This window comes from Dysidea avara, chromosome 9 (genome assembly GCF_963678975.1).
Source record: "Dysidea avara chromosome 9, odDysAvar1.4, whole genome shotgun sequence".
NCBI lineage: Eukaryota > Metazoa > Porifera > Demospongiae > Dictyoceratida > Dysideidae > Dysidea > Dysidea avara.
This window is the reverse complement of record NC_089280.1, coordinates 21,000,703-21,021,061: the sequence shown is the minus strand read 5'-3', so window position 1 is coordinate 21,021,061 and position 20,359 is coordinate 21,000,703. Positions and strand designations below refer to the sequence as shown.

General features: G+C 36.8%; 2 protein-coding genes across 2 annotated transcripts in view; both read left to right on the top strand.

Moving 5' to 3' along the window:
* The first annotated feature begins 990 nt into the window (after nt 1–990).
* On the top strand, nt 991–10,741 carry LOC136266940 (uncharacterized). Its single transcript, XM_066061983.1, has 33 exons — nt 991–1,078; nt 1,235–1,381; nt 1,435–1,653; nt 1,711–1,857; nt 1,914–2,015; nt 2,071–2,187; nt 2,240–2,374; nt 2,428–2,640; nt 2,691–2,846; nt 2,899–3,108; nt 3,161–3,295; nt 3,347–3,460; nt 3,515–3,631; nt 3,682–3,837; nt 3,909–4,045; nt 4,101–4,159; nt 4,218–4,501; nt 4,551–4,739; nt 4,792–4,965; nt 5,018–5,164; nt 5,221–5,430; nt 5,489–5,626; nt 5,682–5,888; nt 5,943–6,287; nt 6,337–6,471; nt 6,525–6,710; nt 6,769–6,924; nt 7,284–7,487; nt 7,544–7,681; nt 7,736–7,936; nt 9,102–9,662; nt 9,746–10,264; nt 10,316–10,741. The coding sequence occupies exons 1-33, from the start codon at nt 1,051–1,053 to the stop codon at nt 10,627–10,629; spliced, it is 6,300 nt and encodes a 2,099-aa protein (XP_065918055.1). The 5' UTR covers nt 991–1,050; the 3' UTR covers nt 10,630–10,741.
* Nucleotides 10,742–13,320: 2,579 nt separating this feature from the next.
* The window catches only part of LOC136266938 (uncharacterized), a 69,592-nt gene continuing 62,553 nt past the window's right edge, over nt 13,321–20,359 (top strand). Inside the window, exons 1-8 of the mRNA XM_066061980.1 lie at nt 13,321–13,453; nt 13,514–13,618; nt 17,946–18,074; nt 18,501–18,614; nt 19,578–19,799; nt 19,851–20,000; nt 20,049–20,171; nt 20,216–20,359. Coding sequence (XP_065918052.1) covers nt 13,378–13,453; nt 13,514–13,618; nt 17,946–18,074; nt 18,501–18,614; nt 19,578–19,799; nt 19,851–20,000; nt 20,049–20,171; nt 20,216–20,359 — 1,063 coding nt within the window. The 5' untranslated portion in view covers nt 13,321–13,377. The remainder of the gene's footprint in view (nt 13,454–13,513; nt 13,619–17,945; nt 18,075–18,500; nt 18,615–19,577; nt 19,800–19,850; nt 20,001–20,048; nt 20,172–20,215) is intronic.

The window sequence follows — 20,359 nt, the reverse complement described above, 5'->3', positions numbered from 1 at the left end:
ATTGTTATGGTGTGCCTCCTTCATGTGATGACCTCCCATTGTTCTAGAATATGTATAACACAGGTACTAACTATATGGCCACTTTGTTGTATAAAGCCATTCATAATAAACCAAAGAGATATAGTATCTATCAGGCTTAAATCACTTACACATGAATGACTGAAAGAGTCATCTATTGACAAGTCAAGAAGATAATACACTAACCCATCTGTTAAACCACATGCTGTGTGCTGCAGTTGTGTATCCATGGCAGCACATTTACCACTGGTCATATTATCCTTGGTCCATCTGTAGTTGTTTGGGTGAAGTTATTCAGTTATTAATTTTGTCTATACTAACATACTTAGCTTGTATAAGTGTAAGTAATTGAACAAGCAGTCTGTTAACAAGAAGCCAGGGATTTGTCATGGTCTGATAATAGTTATAGATTGTCTTCCCACAAGCATGTATGACTCTTCTGTACTGAGGGTCTACCATACTTTAAAAGTCCAATATAGAACAAAAATAAATACTTAAAAAACATACGTATATTGAATAACTGTTGGGTACTGAAATATGGAATACAATGAGAACAGGCAGTACTGCTTTGACCACTATGTATATAATGACCAGGTGGCTACATTTGAAAGTTATGATAACTGTTACTTTGGTGTCTGCCATAAATCATATTCACAGTTCACACCCAACCACGCCAAACTTCAAGTAGTCAAAGATAATGGTGATGATGGTTGACTTGTATCTAGTTGGTTGTTTTAAAAGTATCATGTCACCAAGGCTTTCTCACATGGCTGACGTCAATGCAGGGTGTATATGACTGTTGAATCAACACCCAGATGGTGCTAAACACCAGTAACCTTGTATAAACCAAGTGGTTAAGTTTAAAGCATTTTTGTGGATTCAACATCACATCATTCAAGACATCATCAAGTGATAATGGACCATGAAGCCATATATGTGCACCATTATTCAATAAGTACCCAGCATCCAGGTAAAAGTTAAGTAGTTGGCGTTTTGTGTAGAGCTGGATATAGTGGTTAGCACCTCAGAGGCATGGGAGTAAGAGAAGTAGTGTGCTTAGGTAAGTTCACTTAATTTGTCTACCAAGGCAAAATCTTAGCTGAGTGATATACAATTACTTTTATGGATTTTTCAATGCATTTATAACACAATCTTTTATGCTATATATTTAGCACCTGTTACATCTAAAATGAATATAAATATATTCTATATGCAGCAATTATTATTACACTGATTGCTGGATGCAGAGGACAATCATTCAGTGCAAGTGCAAGATATGCCGGGACTACAATCACTGTAAGTATTACAGCTCCTGCAAACCTGGACTTTGAGTGTCGATTGGATAATGGCCCATTTGTCCCATGTGAGAACTCAGTAAAATGATTTATATGTGTTATTGTAGTGTTTCTGCTGCAGGTTCTAATGGTTTTACATTTACTGGTGTTCCAGTTGGTGAACACAATGTCACTGTGAGAACAGTTCCAAATGGTGCACCATTAATTCTTGGTCCATTAAGAATTTTCAATGTTTCTGCTCAATGGGTATCTCGAGGGACATTCCTTACACTAGCAACATTAACTTCCAGTGAAAGTGCCACCTTTCAGTGTCAACTAGATAGTCAAGGCTTCGTACCATGTAAGTACAACATTTGAAAATTTTATTAACTAGTTACACCAAACTTGTGCTGTATAGGTTTTGAAGGGTTTAATTACACAAGAGTGTCAAGTGGTCAGCACACTCTCACGGTTTTTGCAACAAGCAGTATTGATGGAAGAAATGTATCTATCACTAGTATTATTACTGTTCCACAAAATGTAGTACAAATTACTAGCATAACACGTAAGTACACTACAGATAGTCTTTCATTGTCATATCACACTTAAACTGAATGTTAGAAACACGAAATATCACTGGGAATACTCTTACATTCGCTTACTCAACAAGTGAAAGTTTTTCTGTTCAGTGTCGAATTGATGGAGGGCCACTATTAGATCCATGTAAGTTGCCATAATGCTGGATAAAAACTTAATTTGTGCACAATTTAACTAACAGGTCCAAATACAATTGATACTAGTACATTATCTATTGGATCTCATACAATTGAATTTGTTGTTGTCATTGATGGTGTAATAAGGGGATCAGCTACCAGGGCATTTGAAGTTTTTCAAGGTGAAATCGTATATGAACTTCAACCTTTTTTACTTGCACTAAACCACCTTAGCTGTTACCATCCAGTTTAAAAACATTAGTTATTCAGTAGTGGAAGGTGAAGAGGTCTATACTGTTACCCTGGTGAAGGAAGGAGAACCTCTAAGAGATATTACAGTGATCATACATCCTGAACCAGGAACTGCTGGTGAGTATCAAGTTAATCGTGGTTAGTTCATACATTTGTTTTACACATTGCAGGAGCGAGTGATTATGACATTGGACGACAGATAGTGGTATTTTCTCCCGGAGATCCTAATGAAAAAACTGTACAAATATCAGTGACAGATGATAGTATCCTTGAAGCAAATGAAACATACTCGCTACAGCTGGAGTTAACACAAGCAGCTGTAAGTGCTGGTGGTATACTTGGTCCCAGAGATAGAGCTGAAGTGATCATAGTTAATGATGACAGTAAGACTCACAGAAAACTTTACAAAATGACTACTATATATTCTTTTTAGTTGCACTTGTTGAGTTTGATAGAAATGTCAATTTACTACTTGAAGAGACTGGTCGACGAACAAGAGCAGGTGCCCGAATTAGGCTGGCACTGACGACGCCAGATATCGAGATACCAATTTCATTCATTGTAGAAACATTCGACATTAATGCAACAGGTCAAGAAAAGTAAACATTTCTGTCACTATAATACACTTTGTCTTTCTATAGCTGACAGTGATTACCAGTCAATAAATCAAACTGTTGAGTTTTTACCGACTGAAAGAGCTAATGAAGTTGTTATTGTTAATTCTATTGATGATAGTATAATAGAAGGGACAGAATTTGCTGGGATTAGAATAGTCATTCCTCCACAATTTCAAGAGACTGTGAGAATAGGCAGTGTTGGACAGCGATTAATTGAAATAGATGACGATGATGGTAATCTATTATAGCAAATTACACTTACTCACATATTTATTGCTCTGTACAGAGGGAGATTTAGAACTAGAATGCTATGCTATTGTGCATGGAGATAGAATCAATGGGAGGACTGTCCAGGTGTTTTTGACAGCGAACCAACCTGCTGTATTTAGATGTGGAATTAATAACGGACCACCGATAGACTGTAAGAATAATCTCTTTTTGCAAAGCATTGTGTACCTAACTGATATAACAGGTGAAAGCCCACACAATTTTACAAATATCGGCATATCTGATTCAATACCAGTGACGGTAATAGCTGATACTACTGTCAAGGAAACACCCCAAAGCTTGACTTGCACTACACAAGGTATGGAAATGCAATAAAATATGTACATAGTCAACATACAAGGACTATTTTTAGTTTTGCTTGTTGAGGGTGAATTGCAAGTGACTGGTGTTGGGGAGATAGCTGTTCAAATTCGATCTTCAAAAAGTGCCACATACAGGTGCAAATTGAATGACAGAGAATTTGTTGATTGTAAGTTACACATATTTGATTGGACATGAACTCATATACAAATTTTAAAGGTGTTGATGGCCAGGTCTTTCAAAATCTAGTTAGTGGAAGGTACACTCTGTTCATTGAAGCCAATGGAACTGTAGACAGAAGAGAATTTGCAACTGATGTTGTTGGCCCCATTTCTATGGCCATTGGCATAGACACTGATCTTACCAGAGCATTTGGTAAAGTTAAAAACTTACAATCATGATGCTAGTACACACACACATATATATATATATATATACATACATAGCTGCATGTTTCGGAGGAGAAAACATTAATGGCCAGTACTCTGTGAACTGGAGAACTAGAGGTGACAGAGTTGTGTTTAGATTATCAGCTCAAACTCAAGGATGGGTTGGCATAGGATTTTCTACAAATAGCCTAAAGGTTAAAAATTTTATTAACTAACTCATCAATATACATGCATCATTTATTTTTATAGCCAAGTAGTGACAATATAGTAGGTGCTGTCAGTGGTAGTAGCTTCTTTGTGGATGACAGGTATAGTCTTTTTTTGTGATATGCACTACCAGGTGAATTAGTTGATTGTACTTTAAAGGTATGCAGAGGACCGGGAATCAAGTCCAGTGATAGATACAGTGCAAAACGTTGATGATGCTTCAGCCTCTTTTGCCAACGGATTCACCACAGTAACTTTCTCTCGTGGCAAGATTACGAATGACATTCAGCAAGATGTTACATTAGATCTGTGTCGCTACTTCTTATATGCGTGGGGAGGTAGCGTCGATATTAATTCTAGAGTAATCGAAAGCCACGGAACCAGATTCAGCAGATCAACTGAACTATTTTGCTTTCCTGCAACCACTGTCTGCCCTGAAAAATGTATGTATACCAAAATCAACAGTGATTTGTACACATGTATTTTTTGTAGTTGTGTGTGTGGATCCAGGAACACCAGTTAATGGAGGAAGGAGCTTTACAGATGGCTTGATGGAAGACAGTGTAGTCACGTACACTTGTAATTCTGGATATCGACTAAATGGCACTAGAACACAAACCTGTGTATTATCAGAAACTGAAGGTCCTGTTTGGCAGACTGGAAATCTTCCATCTTGTATAAGTAAGAGTGTCAATTTAAAATGTACATAGTTACACATTGCAATGTCTTATAGTTGATGTATGTCCTAATCCTGGTCGGCCTAGTAATGGAAATACTATGGGAAGTGACTTCAGTGTTGGAGAAGTAGTGGGTCACACTTGTAATGTAGGTTATGTTCTTGTTGGAGCTGATCGAAGGGAATGTCAACAAAATGGAGAATGGTCAGAATCTTTGCCATCGTGTGTTGGTAAGACATATCCAGATTTTATACACAGATTTGCATATCATCTCCCTTGCAGTGGTTACTGTTGAACTTGCCAATGAAAGCTTTTCAGTGATAGAGGGAAATACTGTAAGAAGAGTATGCGTAGTAAAGAATGGGTCAGCGCCAGTAGCATTTGATGTCACTATTACACCAGTGGTCACTAGTCCCATTGAAGCAAATCGTAAGTCTTTAGTATATTTATAAACTAATAATATTACTTTTCATTATCTTTTGCAGCAAACCGTGATTATGATCCAACCCCAAAAACTGTGACATTTAATCCTACTGATGTGATACAATGTACAGAAATTGATACTAACCCGGATACAATCCTTGAGAATACTGAACGTTTTATTACTATACTTACCTTACCCCCAACTACTATCAACACTGGTGTAACACGTGGAGACAGGACCCAGGCTCCGGTATCTATTTTAGACGATGACAGTAAGGAAATGCAGCATTCTTTAACTAAAAATATACTGAATTGTTTCCTTTTCCATAGTGGTTGAAGTTAGTTTCAAGGAAATAATGTATCCAGTCAGCGAAGGTGTGGGGAATGCTGTGGTTGGTATTCAAGTTAATAGACCTGCTGGTGTTTCCTTCACCATAAACATTAGGACAATCACTGGAACAGCTACAGGTTAGCATTTCTAAATACAAGGAATCAAATATTGTGATGGTGTGATATATGCTAGTCGATGATTTTACACCTGTCACTACTACTGTCACATTTGGAGCTACTGATACAATGCAATTCATTAATATCCCAATTAATGATGATGACATACTTGAAAGCACTGAACGATTCATTGTTGAACTAAGTGTTCCAGATCCGGCTAGTGACATTGGTGTAAAAGAAGGCACCCCAAATGTAACTACGGTGATCATTAATGACAATGACAGTAAGTTAATACAATAAACAGATCATTTTAATCATTATATCATATTCTATCTAGGCCTAAATGTAAGGTTTAAGGAAATGCTATATTGTGCAAACGAAAGTGATAGATCCATGACAATTGTGCTGGAATCATCTATGTCAGCTGGGACACAATACACTGTTACAGTATCGTTTACACCTGACAGTGCAAGCAGCAGTGACTTTAATCCAAATACACTGATGGCTACATTCGGTCCAAGTGACACAGAAGCGAGTGTGTCTGTTCCTATCACTAATGATGAAGTACTTGAGCAAACTGAGACATTTAATATCTCTCTAAGTATTCTTGCTGCTTCACAAAGTGTTGGTGTAAATTTAGGTAGCCCATCAGCTGCTATTGGGAAAATCACAGACGACGAAGGTTATTACCAACATAATTTTATAATTTGAATATATCCTTTTCATTTTAGGTATACAATATACTAATGATAGTAGTGTTAAAGTAGATGAAGGACAAGGAGTAGCAATCATTTGCATGCGCAGAACTGGGAGCACGCGATTTCCATTACAAGTCTCAATAGATTACACCAGTATATCTGCTACTGGTAAGTGTGAAAAGATTCCTTATTCATGCTGCATACTATTTTTACACACACAGAAAGAGCAGATTTTGATATGGGTACTGTGCTAGTCATGTTTGCAGCAAATCAAGCTATGGCTTGCTTTGAAATTCCAATTCTGGAGGATGACATCACTGAGGATAATGAAACATTTGAAATATCTGCTGTACCAAGTGTTGGTGGAACCCCAATAGTCATAAGTGTTTGTATTCGGGATAATGACAGTATGTTCCCATAATAATGCTATGGAAAGTTACATAGCTTGTGTTTTTTTTTGTATAGAGGTGATATTTAAGTTCACCGAACCTGAATTCATTGGAAATGAGACTGACCGTATGGCAATGGTGTGCGTGGAAAAAGTTGGCAGAAATGAAATCCCTGTCAGTGTAACATTCACATCAATTATTTCTTCATCTACAGTTGACAATCCTGCTACGGGTTAGTGCTGTCTATATACTGTATAGCCAGAAATACTTGAGGGATGAAACTTTGTGAAACTGTGTAAAATCCAATTTTTGCATTCTTTAATTCACGAAAGTCTAGAAAACGTTTTTACAATAGCCTCAAACATTTCACAATTATCTTTTACAAAGCTATCATTACTCGCAAAAGTCGTGAAAGTTCTGTCCTTTGATGATGAAAATTACCAGCTATACAGTAGATGAAAGAGTCATGCATTTTGTATTATTAAAAATATGACTGCTATATTGAATGGCTTTTACACTACTAAAATTACCAGCTGATTATATGTGCTGCTACACCTCTACTAAACTTATGCACTACGTGTTTCACTACAGTGGTTGATGATTTTACAAGATATTCTGCAACAATCACATACGATCGTGGCAGCAATGGTGAAGACAACATACAATGCATTGAGGTACCGTTAGTTGACGATGAAGATATTGAGCCACCAGAAGAGTTCACTGGTAAGCTAACTTCAGGAGATCCTGAAGAGACACCTGATGATGAAGTTCCTATTATAATCAATGACAATGATGGTAAGTTGCCTGGTACCAAAAGTAAAACCTTAGCTACTTCATGATTTTTTTTGTAGGAGTACGGGTGGCGTTTAAGAGAGTGAAGTACTTTGTAACAGAAGGAGATGGGCCAGTAGAGTTGTGTCTTGAGAAATTGGGTGATGTTTCCAATGCTGTGACTGTTGCCGTTTCTTCAAGCAATGTCAGAGCTACTGGTATGATTTTACTACTGGCAGCATAAATTTAAAACTATATATTTTTTTACATAGCTCCATCTGACTACACGGCTGTGTCTAATTTTATGATCACATTCCAACCAGATGAAACAATGAAATGCTTTGAAATTGACATAGTCAATGATGTGATTGCAGAGGCTGTAGAAAACTTTACTGTTACAGTGGTGCCAGCATCTGGAGATGTTGGTGTCACTGACCCAGATAGGGCAGTTGTATGTATTACTGATGATGATGGTAAGTTATTCATTGTTAGTATTTAAACAAAACTAGTGCAATTAAAAAATTCCAGCCAATTAAATGTAATGAAACAAGAGATATGAACAATGGTAGTTATTACAACAATACATAACTTATGAGATAATCCCTACATTAATCAAAGTGGGGGTTTTCCCACATAGCTATGTTGTAATAGCTACCATCATTCATGTATCTTATCTGCTTTTTATCACTGTGGAACCCTCGTTTAATTTTTAATCACACTAGTTGATTAATCTTTGTTATATAGTATAGCTATGATACATAGCTATACTATATATAGTATAGTATAGCTATGTTATATAGTAGCTATAGTAGCTACTGTAGCTATAGTAGCTATAGTAGCTACTATAGCTACTATAGTATAGCTATACTATATAACATAGCTATAGTATAGCTATGTTATATAGTATAGCTATGATACACAAGTGTGGCTGTGACTGCTTTATTAGAGTATCTTGATAATGCTGTTTATTTGAGTGAGATTAAATTTGCTTCAAATAGTTTAGTGGTATCTAAACATGTTCTTCTAAGAAGATATCAATACAGAGAAGTAATGCCTTCATTAGAAGAAGACCATGTAATTGATGATAAAGGGAAGGCAAAGCACGGAAAGCAGACACTTGTTGGAACCTGAACAGGCACATGTCACATGTGGGTTTGTCCTTGTGGAATGAAATGGTGGCTGTGTGCTGTTCTTTTGGACTCTAGTCTTGTGTCAGGCTGGCAGGTAGGAAGACCAAAAATCAATTTAAAAAAATTCAATATTGGTAAGATTAATTTGCCCATAAAAGTGCTTTTCTCGTCATGTATGATAATTCTATGATGGTTTTTATACAGCAGCATTTTGATGGGTGCTAGGGGGAACTTATTAAACAGTAGTACTACCGTACTGCTTGATATTTCAGAGTACAGCTGAACCGTTAATTATTGGGTCATGCATATGTTAAGTGATTACAGTACAATTCAACTCATATTTCTTTTGACTTGTAGAAGAAAGCACAAACACTGAGAATTATTTTTCCTTTGCTGCTCTATTCTATTTAGTTTGGTAATCTGACACTATAAAACAGTTTTCCTTTAATTGACTTTCGTGTTTCGATAGCTATACACTATTGGCATAATTGAAAAATTGTTTCTGCAGTGGATAGGGTGTGTCGAATGGAGAATCAGAACATTTTCCCATTCAGCATAACTGGATCATATCAGCTCAGAGATGTGTGTGAGCACACCATAGTGACTACTTGTATGGATTCTGATGAATTCACAATTAACGTGGATTACTCTGAAGACACTCTGCTTTTGGCCAGAGTTGGAATAAAATACAACGAATCAAAGATTGTAATTCTTGAAGACCTTACTGTTACTGCTATGGGACTGGGTAACCCTATTGGTCAAACTGGCTTAACTATAGAATATGCTAACCAAATATTCATCACACAAAATAGTGGAGAAACAGTTGTTGACCTGCGTAGCCTTGGTGTTAAAGTAACACGAACATCATCTGATCTTGAAATCGAAACATCTTCAGGAAGACTCAGCGGTGACCTATGTGGCCTTTGTGGAAGATACGGGGTCCTCTTATATGCTGATCGTATGACCGTAGCAGACTTAACAAGCACAAGTGATATTGAACAATTTACTAACAGTTGGAGGTCTCTACCTCTTGACATGTTTTTGAGAGATGAAGCACGTAAAGAATGCGGTAAGTGAGACACTGCACAGAACATGTACATACGTATATTAGTGTGCATTTCATATCATTAAAGAAATGTAATTTTTATGTAGGCATGAATGCTAATGACACAATCATTGGAGATCCCTTGTTTAAGGTACCCATTCATGTCAGTCAACAACTAATAGATGAAAATCCTGAGTTTGAGGGAGCAAATCTTTGTTATGAAATTCACGGCATAGCTGGCAGTAGTTTCAATTTAGTTTCTGATAGATGTACATCAGTAAATGCCTTGTATATCCCCATGGATAATCCTATGGCTGGAAATATCATTGGTGCAATTGGTATAACAGCTATAGATCAAGATGGAGTATGCCATAGAATAGAGGCTAGGCTTGAAGATGGTTGTTCAGCAATCGTTGATGGAGATTCTTTACCTACCAGAGGATCATATGTTAAAGCCGGAATCAGGGTTTACCGACGTACCAACAGAGTTCGCATTGCCATCCCCAACTGTGGCAATGTGGATTTAGTGTTGTGGTTTATCTGTCAAAATGTACAAGGTCAAATGATGAGCAAATTTGTAATTGCAAGAGGAGTGAATCTTCAGCCAACCTCACATGGATTAGTTGGTAAGTTCTAACAATAACTTTAAGCATGTCCTTTATTTAACTTGACTACAGGTCAGTTTTGGAATGTTCCAATTGATGTAGACAACTTTCCACTTGATCCACCAGCCAGGCCACATTACACTGTTAACGTTACTACCAGCAATGGAGAGTCTCGTGCCTTCGTTGGCATGTTCTATGAAAGAGTTTGGGATTTATCCTTGTCACCTTGCCTTTATGTTGGAAACAGACAGGGAGGCCCTTCTGGTGAATTTGATGATCCTAATGATTCAGTTTTACAAGGTTCTTATCAAGATTATGAAGTTAGCAGTTTGTTCAGCAATGACTTCATATATTCTGTATTTGATTCCGACACGTGTGGACTTTAAAAACATGTTCATACAGCTAGTACTATGTAATGTGTAAAAGTGACAGTGCATGCATTGCTTATGTGTACATTCTTTAGAAATTTAACCAATTGTGTATTTTCATTTCTGAAAAGCTACATACAAAGGGAGCAGTAGAATTGATTTGTAAAGTCTGTAATTTAGGGAACAATGAGTATATCATTATTACATCATATGTCAACACCATACAACCAAACCACATTATGTGAAAACACAATATGTTATGTCATTGTATATAGCATTATTGAATTGTTAATACCACCTGCCTTTGGTGGTCTCATTTTTCTGGTAATGACAAAGCTTGAGAACACAATTAAAGTAGTCAAAAACCAAGTTGGGAAATATGTCTCAATTACTAATAAAATGACTGGATAGCAGGGACAGTTCTAGAAAAATTCCTGACCGATTTCCAACTTTAAAGTAGAAGAACAGCTGCTTTACACATGCAAGGGCCACTCCTTTCCAGCAGATTACATTTAGGAGTTCCGCTCTGCCGGGGACTGATCGTATGGTCTATAGCTGTGAGTAAATTTCACTAACAATTATGTTTCACAATTGAATATTCTTATTCAGAAGCAAATAGTAGAAGTTGAATTTGCTAAAACAATAATTATTTTTAGGAAGCATTTAACATGATCAATCTAAAAGTAATTTAAGAAGCATGACCACTACATTGTACTATATAGTCTTTTCTTTACAATACTCTGAATGTTCTGTTAGAGCATATCAGATCTAGAATACCCACAATACCAAGACAGTGAGGAATACAAAACTGATTTAAATGAGGAAAAATCTAATACAATAAACAGGCCTTATAGCAGGTCAGATAAACATGTCTTACAGTTCACAGGTCAAAGCAATGAATACTTCAAAAACCTCAAATGACACTTTTGGATACACCATCTGACATGCTATGCTTATTGTTCTAGTTAACAAATAACAATAAGCCAAAAGCCTATGCTTTCCCTGCTACCTAGCAACAAAGCGGCCAGTGCCTTTTACTGTGCAAAATTCTCATTGTCTTGTGGCTGAAAAAATAATCATGCAGGTTTTACTAAAATGCATTGCATTCTGCTGACTTCAGCATTAAATAATCAACTATTTGTTGAACTTAGTTTATTTAAACTATGCCTACTATCTTAAGTGCTTTCAAAATAACAGAACTATTTTGTGATAACACCTGATAGTCGACTCATTGTTTAAAGATAATTAAGATGTCTTAATCCAAGTTAGACAATATCCCATACACATATGAAGGATTTACCATGAAGATACGCAGGCATATAAAGTTGTAAATTTTGGTGTTCTCGGAAAGCATGTTCGTGTGGCCAAAAGTTCAATTAAAAAGGTACGTAAGACAGATTCCTAAGACTTGCCACATTACCATTTTTCAATAATAATTAATGTCCACATGACTTATGGTTTACATTAGAAGGTGCAAGTATACCAGTACATGAGCCAGATATTGTTATACTAGTGAAGATATATGATGCTGAGCTCCCCTCCTTCTTTCTTGCCCATGTTACCCAGGTTGTGACGTGCGTGACAACATTTTATGTAGTACAAAAACACTGCTATACTTCTTGAACATTATTATTAGTATGGGAAAACATGTAGTGCTGGTATTCCCCAGGTGATATGAATATTGTTATGATCTTACACTAGTGAAATACTTTGATACCACTGTTGCAGTAAACATGTATGCACAATAGTACATTAAAAGTTTATGATTACATAGCTCCCCAATGTGGGATAGTATTCACTAATAAGAAATATCATGTTGCTTTGGGTTTTGAGAATAGATAGCGCTACCTATAGTAAACACAATTGTACTTTACTAAGTAAGAAACACTTTGTATTGCATGATTGGATGCACAAAGTATCAAATTTTGTTTGGTGCTGTAAGTAGTACTACAAGACTATGTAGGTGTAGAGTGGTTAAAACAAAAATTAATGCAAGCCAAAAATCTAGCACAGTCAAACCAAAATGCTCTGTCTAAGAGATGGTGCTTAGGTTTGTAGTGTCTGAGATACTTCAGTTCAGCAGTGGCTTGTAATTAAATAATCATTGAAATCACAATGAAACTTGCTATCATGATAATACGTTAGTGCTAAAGTGCACCTTTTGTGGTAGTACATGATTGTGTGAGTTCAAAAATCCCATGTAAGTATAGCTAGTCTATTTCATAACGTAAAAATAAATGCTCATTGACAGAGACTAATCTGTAAAACTGTCACTGAATCACATGAAGCAAGAGCCCTTAGAGGTGATAAAATTATGGATTATGTAGAAATACGTTTGTAGCTAGCTACGAGCTTTGCACTTATCTGTTGACTGTTCGTCAGTAGACTATGCACATATATTATACTGTATGTATAGCTAAGAGTACGTGTAGTAAAACTGCTTATAACAACAGTGCGGCTAACAAAGTCGAGAACAAAATCACAGGGGCAGGGGGCGCACGGTGCGCGAATATTACAACCGAATACTCACTGACCAGAAGTTCATTACTCCTGCACTGACATACAGTGTACAATAACGTAACACACACAGTCATACAGTACACTGTACTTGTCACCATCTCACGACGGAAGTGTTGACGCATTGGAATCTTGGGTCGATTAGTGCTTCTTTTGCTTAGCACGTGATCAAATCGTGACGTTACGTGTTCAGTCAAAATAAAAGCTCGATGAGTGATCCTTGTAGCAGACCAGCTATTTTCGTTAAGCATGGAAACCCTGAAGTTTCTGTTCTTAGCGTCTCTGTGCTGGCAGACCTTCAGAGTTGCACGTGGTCAGACAGCAGGTAATTGTATTGATGTGGTTAATATGACTCCAGCGTACTGCATGAATCCTTCTTTTATAGCAAGTTGCTCTGTGACAGTCGGAGGAAATGCTGCAAGTGTTACGCTAAACTCTAGCTCAGACGGTACATTCGAGTGCAGCCTGGATGGTGGATCCTTTGAACAATGTAAGGTGATTGTGAACGTGTGGGCATTCTCGAACACATTAGCAGTTTGTATAGTGCTAATAGTTATTGTGCACACGTAACTATGGCACACAATAACTATGGCACAACTTAGAAACAGCTTGTCAAAACCCTAGTTATTCTTAGTGCAGCTATGTGCATGTACACAATGGCCCAAGGTCACACTTTAAGGCTTCTTTTAATGACCTCAATGAATATGCTTTATATTAACTTTGCACACTTTATGATGAGAGTTTTGATAACTTTCAGCATTCAGAGCTAATGGTAGCTTATTTTTCTGATAGTAGTAATAAATAAGATGCTTGATGATACGTTATTTTGTCTTCTTATGTACATATTCCAGAGCTAGTCTCACCTGCCAGCCTGTATTTTTTTATTTGACAAATGATAAAAAAATGAGCAGACTAGTGAGACTATCTTAGAACTACTTCTGTTGGTTTAAGTCTAACTACACACAATATACACATTTGATAGTCATGTGGGAAAAGGAAGCCCTATCATACATACACAAGTGTGTGTGTATGTGTGTATGGGGGTGCTGTAACCTGCAACCTCAGCTGTTAAGCTTTGTGTTAGCAAATAGTTTGCTATAACTTTTATATGGATTCAGCTGTGATGTCATTTAATTAAATCAGTGTTTGGAGATGTTATTTTTGCAATGGATCACTTTTAGAGAAACTCTGTAAAAGACTTCCAGTACTAGTGAACTATGTCATATGTGGTTGTTTACCTACTTTGCTTATGGCAACCCAAGAAATAGATTGAGGGCGTAACAATACGATCATAGATTCCCTACATTGATAATGCAGGGCCTACAATAGTAAATAAAATTGTAGATTTGTTGAGTAATTCCTTATTAAGTAAAACCAATCAGAAAACATAATTGTGGTGAGATTTTGTATTACAGCAGTAGAACGAATAAAGTACATTGAGCTGTGCCTGCTCTTGACATCTTTTTGTCAGCCTGTAAAAGTGTCCCAGTGCTATCTAATCCCACAAAGGCATTCAGAGCAGTCATACAGGTCAACAGGATCACTTTTTATGGGGTATTTGGTTCTGACCCAGATTGGATCATGTGTGATAATCCTAACAATGTGGAGTACATAGTCTAGTCTTTCATCAGCCCAACTTCTTTCATGAGCCATGACCACTTTTCGTATAGCTATCTGCAGACATCCATGCAGTCACACCCACTGTTTAGCAAGGTGTGTTGCTGTCTGTATGGATAAATGAAACTACACCCACTTTTGGAAATTTCTTTAATATGCCTTGTGTGTGTGTGTGTGTGCGTGTGTGTGTGTGTGCGTGTGTGTGTGTGGAGTGGGGGTCAGGCCTGATCTGTGTCAGATCCAGATTGCTATCCATTGCTATCCAGGTCAGTGGGGCATCTGAGTCAGTAGCACTGACCCTGATTCTGAAGGATTGTGACTGGGTCTGGGAAAACTGTTCTTATTGCACATGATATCAGGTTTTCACCACAAACACAAAGCTACACTATCAAATTTCACTGTCCAAATCAGCCAAGCTTGAGTGGCCTGCTTTTGCTGGCTGCCTTTCCCAAGCCCAATATATATGGTGAGCTGTATGAGCAGTCTGGGACCTTGATGGAGCTCTGACCTAGTCTCACATGGCCAGATCCAACAGCGCCTATCTATTGGAAATTAGCTAAAAAAAAGGATCTAGTCCAGTTCACATGGCAACTCATTCTTAGTACCTTTGTCAACATCTCATGATGGCCCCTTGTGAAGTATCAACATAAGTGGGCTTCTGATATCATTTAGCAGTTATAACATATGCTGAATCAACACCCAATACCACCATGCTAGTTGAGGGAACAGGGAATGACTTGGTGATGCGGACCTTTTTCTGCACAGGTGCTTATAATCTCTAACTGATAAGCCCCTGCACTGAAATTGAGGTCTGGCCATGCAAGAATAGCTCAGACCAACCTCTGGCCAACCTGGGAATAACTGTATATGGCTGTACAACTCCATAGCGTTGCCTATGCTGTAAATTTCCTTTCGTTTTAGTATTTTGAGGCTGAATGGTCCATAATTCGTCTGGCTACATTCCTCTTTCATTTTGTAAACAACCTCCTCCACCCTACTTATTGAGCTACAGCACTCTTAATTTCTCGATACTTTTAATAGGTGATAAATATATGGATTTTATGTGGTCTCAGAATTGCATGTGTTAATTCAACCAGTTGGCACCCACTCTATCATCCTTCACCAACCAGATATTAGAACATGCATGTTTATGAACACTGGATAGTCATACATTTGCACACTAGAAATACTGTTAGGAAATGTCCAATCAAATAAAGTTGGCTCAGCATTTTTGAGCAAAGAGCTACATATATTCATATCATAGTATTTTTAAGGTTTCTGTAATATTTCCACAATCAAAGGAAGTGTTGTGACACTACAACATTTTACGTGGCTGGAGATATCAGTTGTTATTATTTACAACCTCACTTCAAGATGAAATGTTGAAGTAGAATCAATAATGAGTGGGGAAACAGTGTGTATTAGTCCTATCAACAAAATTTGTCCACATATCACTTAGGTACTGGGAGATCACTTGTGTGTTTCAGGAAATGATTCCATAATTGATATAAAGGGTGTATGGCTAGTGAATTAGTTTAAATGCAGTTGTTCAGTGCTGTAATGATTCAAACAATAATGCGATTATGTTGAAATGACATATCACATGTGCAAAGCTTATTGTTGAATACATGTAGCTATATAATACTATCTTAAGCTCATAAGTGTCACAGTTACGTAGAGGAAAAGCATGCTATGAAATTCTCACCAGGCAAGAATTAGTCTGTATGTTAGTCATCACATTTGTTGGTGCACATGATTCCAGTGGTATAAAACTAACTCATATTACATGTGGTGGTGGATGTTAGGGTAGGGATGTGCTATTCATGGGATTAAAAGAAGTTAGAAGTTATACAGTGTAGTGTCCACCTGTATAGAAAGGCCACCTCTCTATAGTGGCCAATAGGTTGGGAGTTATATTCAGTCTGACCCAACAAGTATGTTTGCCCAAGTTGTAAAAAAATTCATTTGCTGTGTAGAATACAAGTCAACTAGCTCAAAACTTACAACTACACTTGAAATGTTATGATAGTTATTGCTGTGTACTGTTTGTGTCTATATCATTACTTGGTTTTATTGTTCTACTTCTTGTTGCTATGCTTGGCTCTATATTGTAGTCACGAAAGAGGAAACACTTGGGTGGTAGGAACTGATTATTGGAGAGTGCTGTGTATATGGCCAGACCACATCTGTTAAAAGTGTAATTCTATCTTGTTTGCAATAGCTCATGTTGTCAGTTGACACCTTAAGAGAATCAACAATAATTTACTAAAGCTGTTAGATTAATTTTTGAGATGTAGTTTTTGTCTTAGAAACCTCTATCCTCCCAAAAACACCTTTGCTGTAAAAAAAAAGGTGTGTCCAAGAAAGTATCTGTAACCCCATTATACAAATGGCTCAGCTGTAGAAGAAAACTCCATGAAATTAACTGGTAACTGAAAGAGCTGATATCTGGAGCGGCCAAGAATCAACTGACTATGATTACCAAAGTTTTACCAAGTCCATACAAGACTGTAAAACAGGCGAATAAAAGTAACCGGCAACAAAAACAGCTGATATCTGAAGCGGCCAAGAATAAAAGTTCAAGTTGATATACCTAACTACAGTTAATGACTTGCAACATTGAATTTTAATCATTCAACTGTGTTCTATACATTCACCCTTGCTACATCCTAAATTAATTCTTTGTAACTCTAATTGGCTGGTAATTTGGCCACCTTTACAACAGTAGGTGTAACATAAGGAAGAGAAAAAGTTAAATATGTGTAAATACACTTATTTTTATTTTAATGAGGTCACAAAACTACCACATCTAAAGATTTTTTATCACGTAACGCCATACAAATTTATCGAGGGATGTCGCATAATCCAGGGCTATTATTGCAAAACCGACCCTACACGTAAATAACTCACAATAGTGGCTGCACGTCTTTTATATGGGTGTGCGCTTTGTAGTTTCTTGGCCACGCGACTCACGGTAATGCGACTCACTACCGTGAGTCTTGATTTCCATTTGTTATTATGTAAGTGACTGCAAATTTTAAACTAGTACAAGTATGCTAGTGATACAGTTAAAGCACTGTAGTTTATGCACACACTTATACACCTATTGTCGACATGGAAGCCATGCAATAGACTGTGAATTTATTTGATGCTCTTCACTGCTACTGTACAGTTGGTAAATTTGTTTACTTTTATTTTAGGCATTTCAGGAGATGTGTTTGGTGACCTAGTCGCAGGGATCCATTCCATTTCAATTCAGTTCATACCAGCGGGATCACCACAAATACTTAACTGTCTTCCTTTGAGTAACTTTACTATTTCTACACCTGGTGAGTTAACTTTATTTTTACCATTGTATCAAATTCCTTGTTATATCTAGTAAACTTGTTATATCTAGTAAACTTGTTATATCTAGTAAACTTGTTATATCTAGTAAACTTGTTATATCTAGTAAACTTGTTATATCTAGTGAAGTAGACTTGTTTGTAGAAATTATAGATTAAGTCATGCTCTTCCCTCATGACCAATAATTTAGCCAGCAAAAAAAATAATGCAAGAATTTTAAACAGAAGCAGGGTTCACAGAAAAGATTTGATTTTTCTATCATGCATGAAGCACTTTGGGTAATTTTAAGAGTGCGTTAGAGTTTTTGCTAATACTATTCGTGATAGACATCTTGAAAGTGATTTCTTCTGACCCTTCTGATTCAAGAGCTACAATATACTCATTAAGTGTTTATTTTTATTTTTTTGCAGGATTTACATTTGCAGTTGCAGCGTCATACGTTGGAAACAACATCGTTCTAGCTATAGACTCATCTAGTGAAGGAGTATTCTGCTGCCAGTTAGACATAGGAACATGTATACTCTGTAAGTCACTAAAGTCATATAAATGCATTTTACAAGTTAGTGGCTTCATTAAAGTCATTGACTGTATGGTTGCAATGTTTGATACCTACCATGTTGAGTTTGCCTGAGAATATAGGATTAGATCTACGAAAAGGTACCATTTTCATGCGTTTTACATGCTAAATGATAAAAATTAATGTTATAAAAGTTGACTCTATCTGGTGATTAAGTTATCAAAATGCTGTAACTTTTAAAAACCAGTTGCTCAATGAGAATTAATCGACTATGTTTAATGTATTCATACTATGCAATTAGCTACTTATAGTTATTGTAATATAGCAGTTACATGAAAATTATTATTTTTAGGTAATGTATTGAGTAATTCATTGTAGTTCATATTATGTTCAGTTGTTATGCAGTTCTAATGAAGCTTAATATTATTTTCATGCACGTACTAGTAGCACTACACAAACCTTCCAGGCTGAGTTTTATTTTTGTTCACTTATGAATCTTCAACTCGAAGGGATGCACTATTACTGGTACTATTATCAAGTCCACCAGTTCAGTACTGGAGAGTTTGCACAGAAGGCAGAGCCTGTATGAGGTACTTAACACTAGTCTAAGTGAAAAGCGTCTAGTTTATTATCCTAAAGTAAAGGTAGCCACAAGGCCTGTTACATTGTGTTTTAGTCATTATACAACTATGGGAAGGTTATTTACAAAGTTTTATTAGAGTATCACTACACCCGTACTTTGAATAGAAACCACCTCAGAGTCAAAATAGGCTTCATTTAGCCACATGCTGTCTCCTTTTTCCATTTAATGATTTTGCATATGTTGGTGCATACGGACAAACAGGTACATACATAGGTAGGTAGGTAGGTGTGGCTGGCTCTGGGTATTTGTGTCTAGGTTTAAAAGGTACCTTTTTACAAATCAAGTCACTAATGCGATTACATCATCATGAGATATGTGTAATTCCAGGTATGGATGGATTTCAGTTCAGCAATGTTTCATCTGGTGTGCATTCAATTGTTGTACGAGGATCAAGTGTATCCGAACCTCAACGTGTCAACTCAGTTCAGCTGGAAGTGTCCGACTTTTCTTTTACTGCAGAACCATTAGGATCTACTATCACTGTACATATTACATCATCTGTGGATGCAGCTTTCAGATGTAGACTTGACAACAATGAATTCATACCTTGTAGGTCCAAATGATTTTTTAAAGGTTATTGATGTTAATTTCTACTTGTAGGTTTTAGTGGGTACCAGTTTAGAGGAGTATCTGGTGGTCAACATTTTATCCAGGTAGAAAGAGCCATTGCCAGTGACCCAGCAACAGTGCTGCTCAGCAACAAAACAGTGGGTGTGTCAGATAGAGTAGTTTCATTTTCAGATATCCAAAGTCAGTTGTTCTTTCAATTTTTTTGTTATTTAAAATGATATCACACAGCTAATGTGAACATAGCTTCTAACAACTACACCTTTACATTTACTGTGAATGAAAAGCCTTCAGACTTGAATATCACACTATTACTTGATGGTGCTCCACTTCCAGTGCCACATTGGTGTCATAGTGAGTGATTTGAGTTATGATTTTAATTAATTTATGTGATTTAGGCATTACTGGGAATACTTGTTATTGTACTTTTTCCCTGAGTGGAGTTGATAGTGTTGCTTTAGGCGAACACAATGTAACATTTCAAGCATTACTCGATGGTACTGTGTTCGGAGAGGTTACAGCAACATTTTTGGTAGTGGATG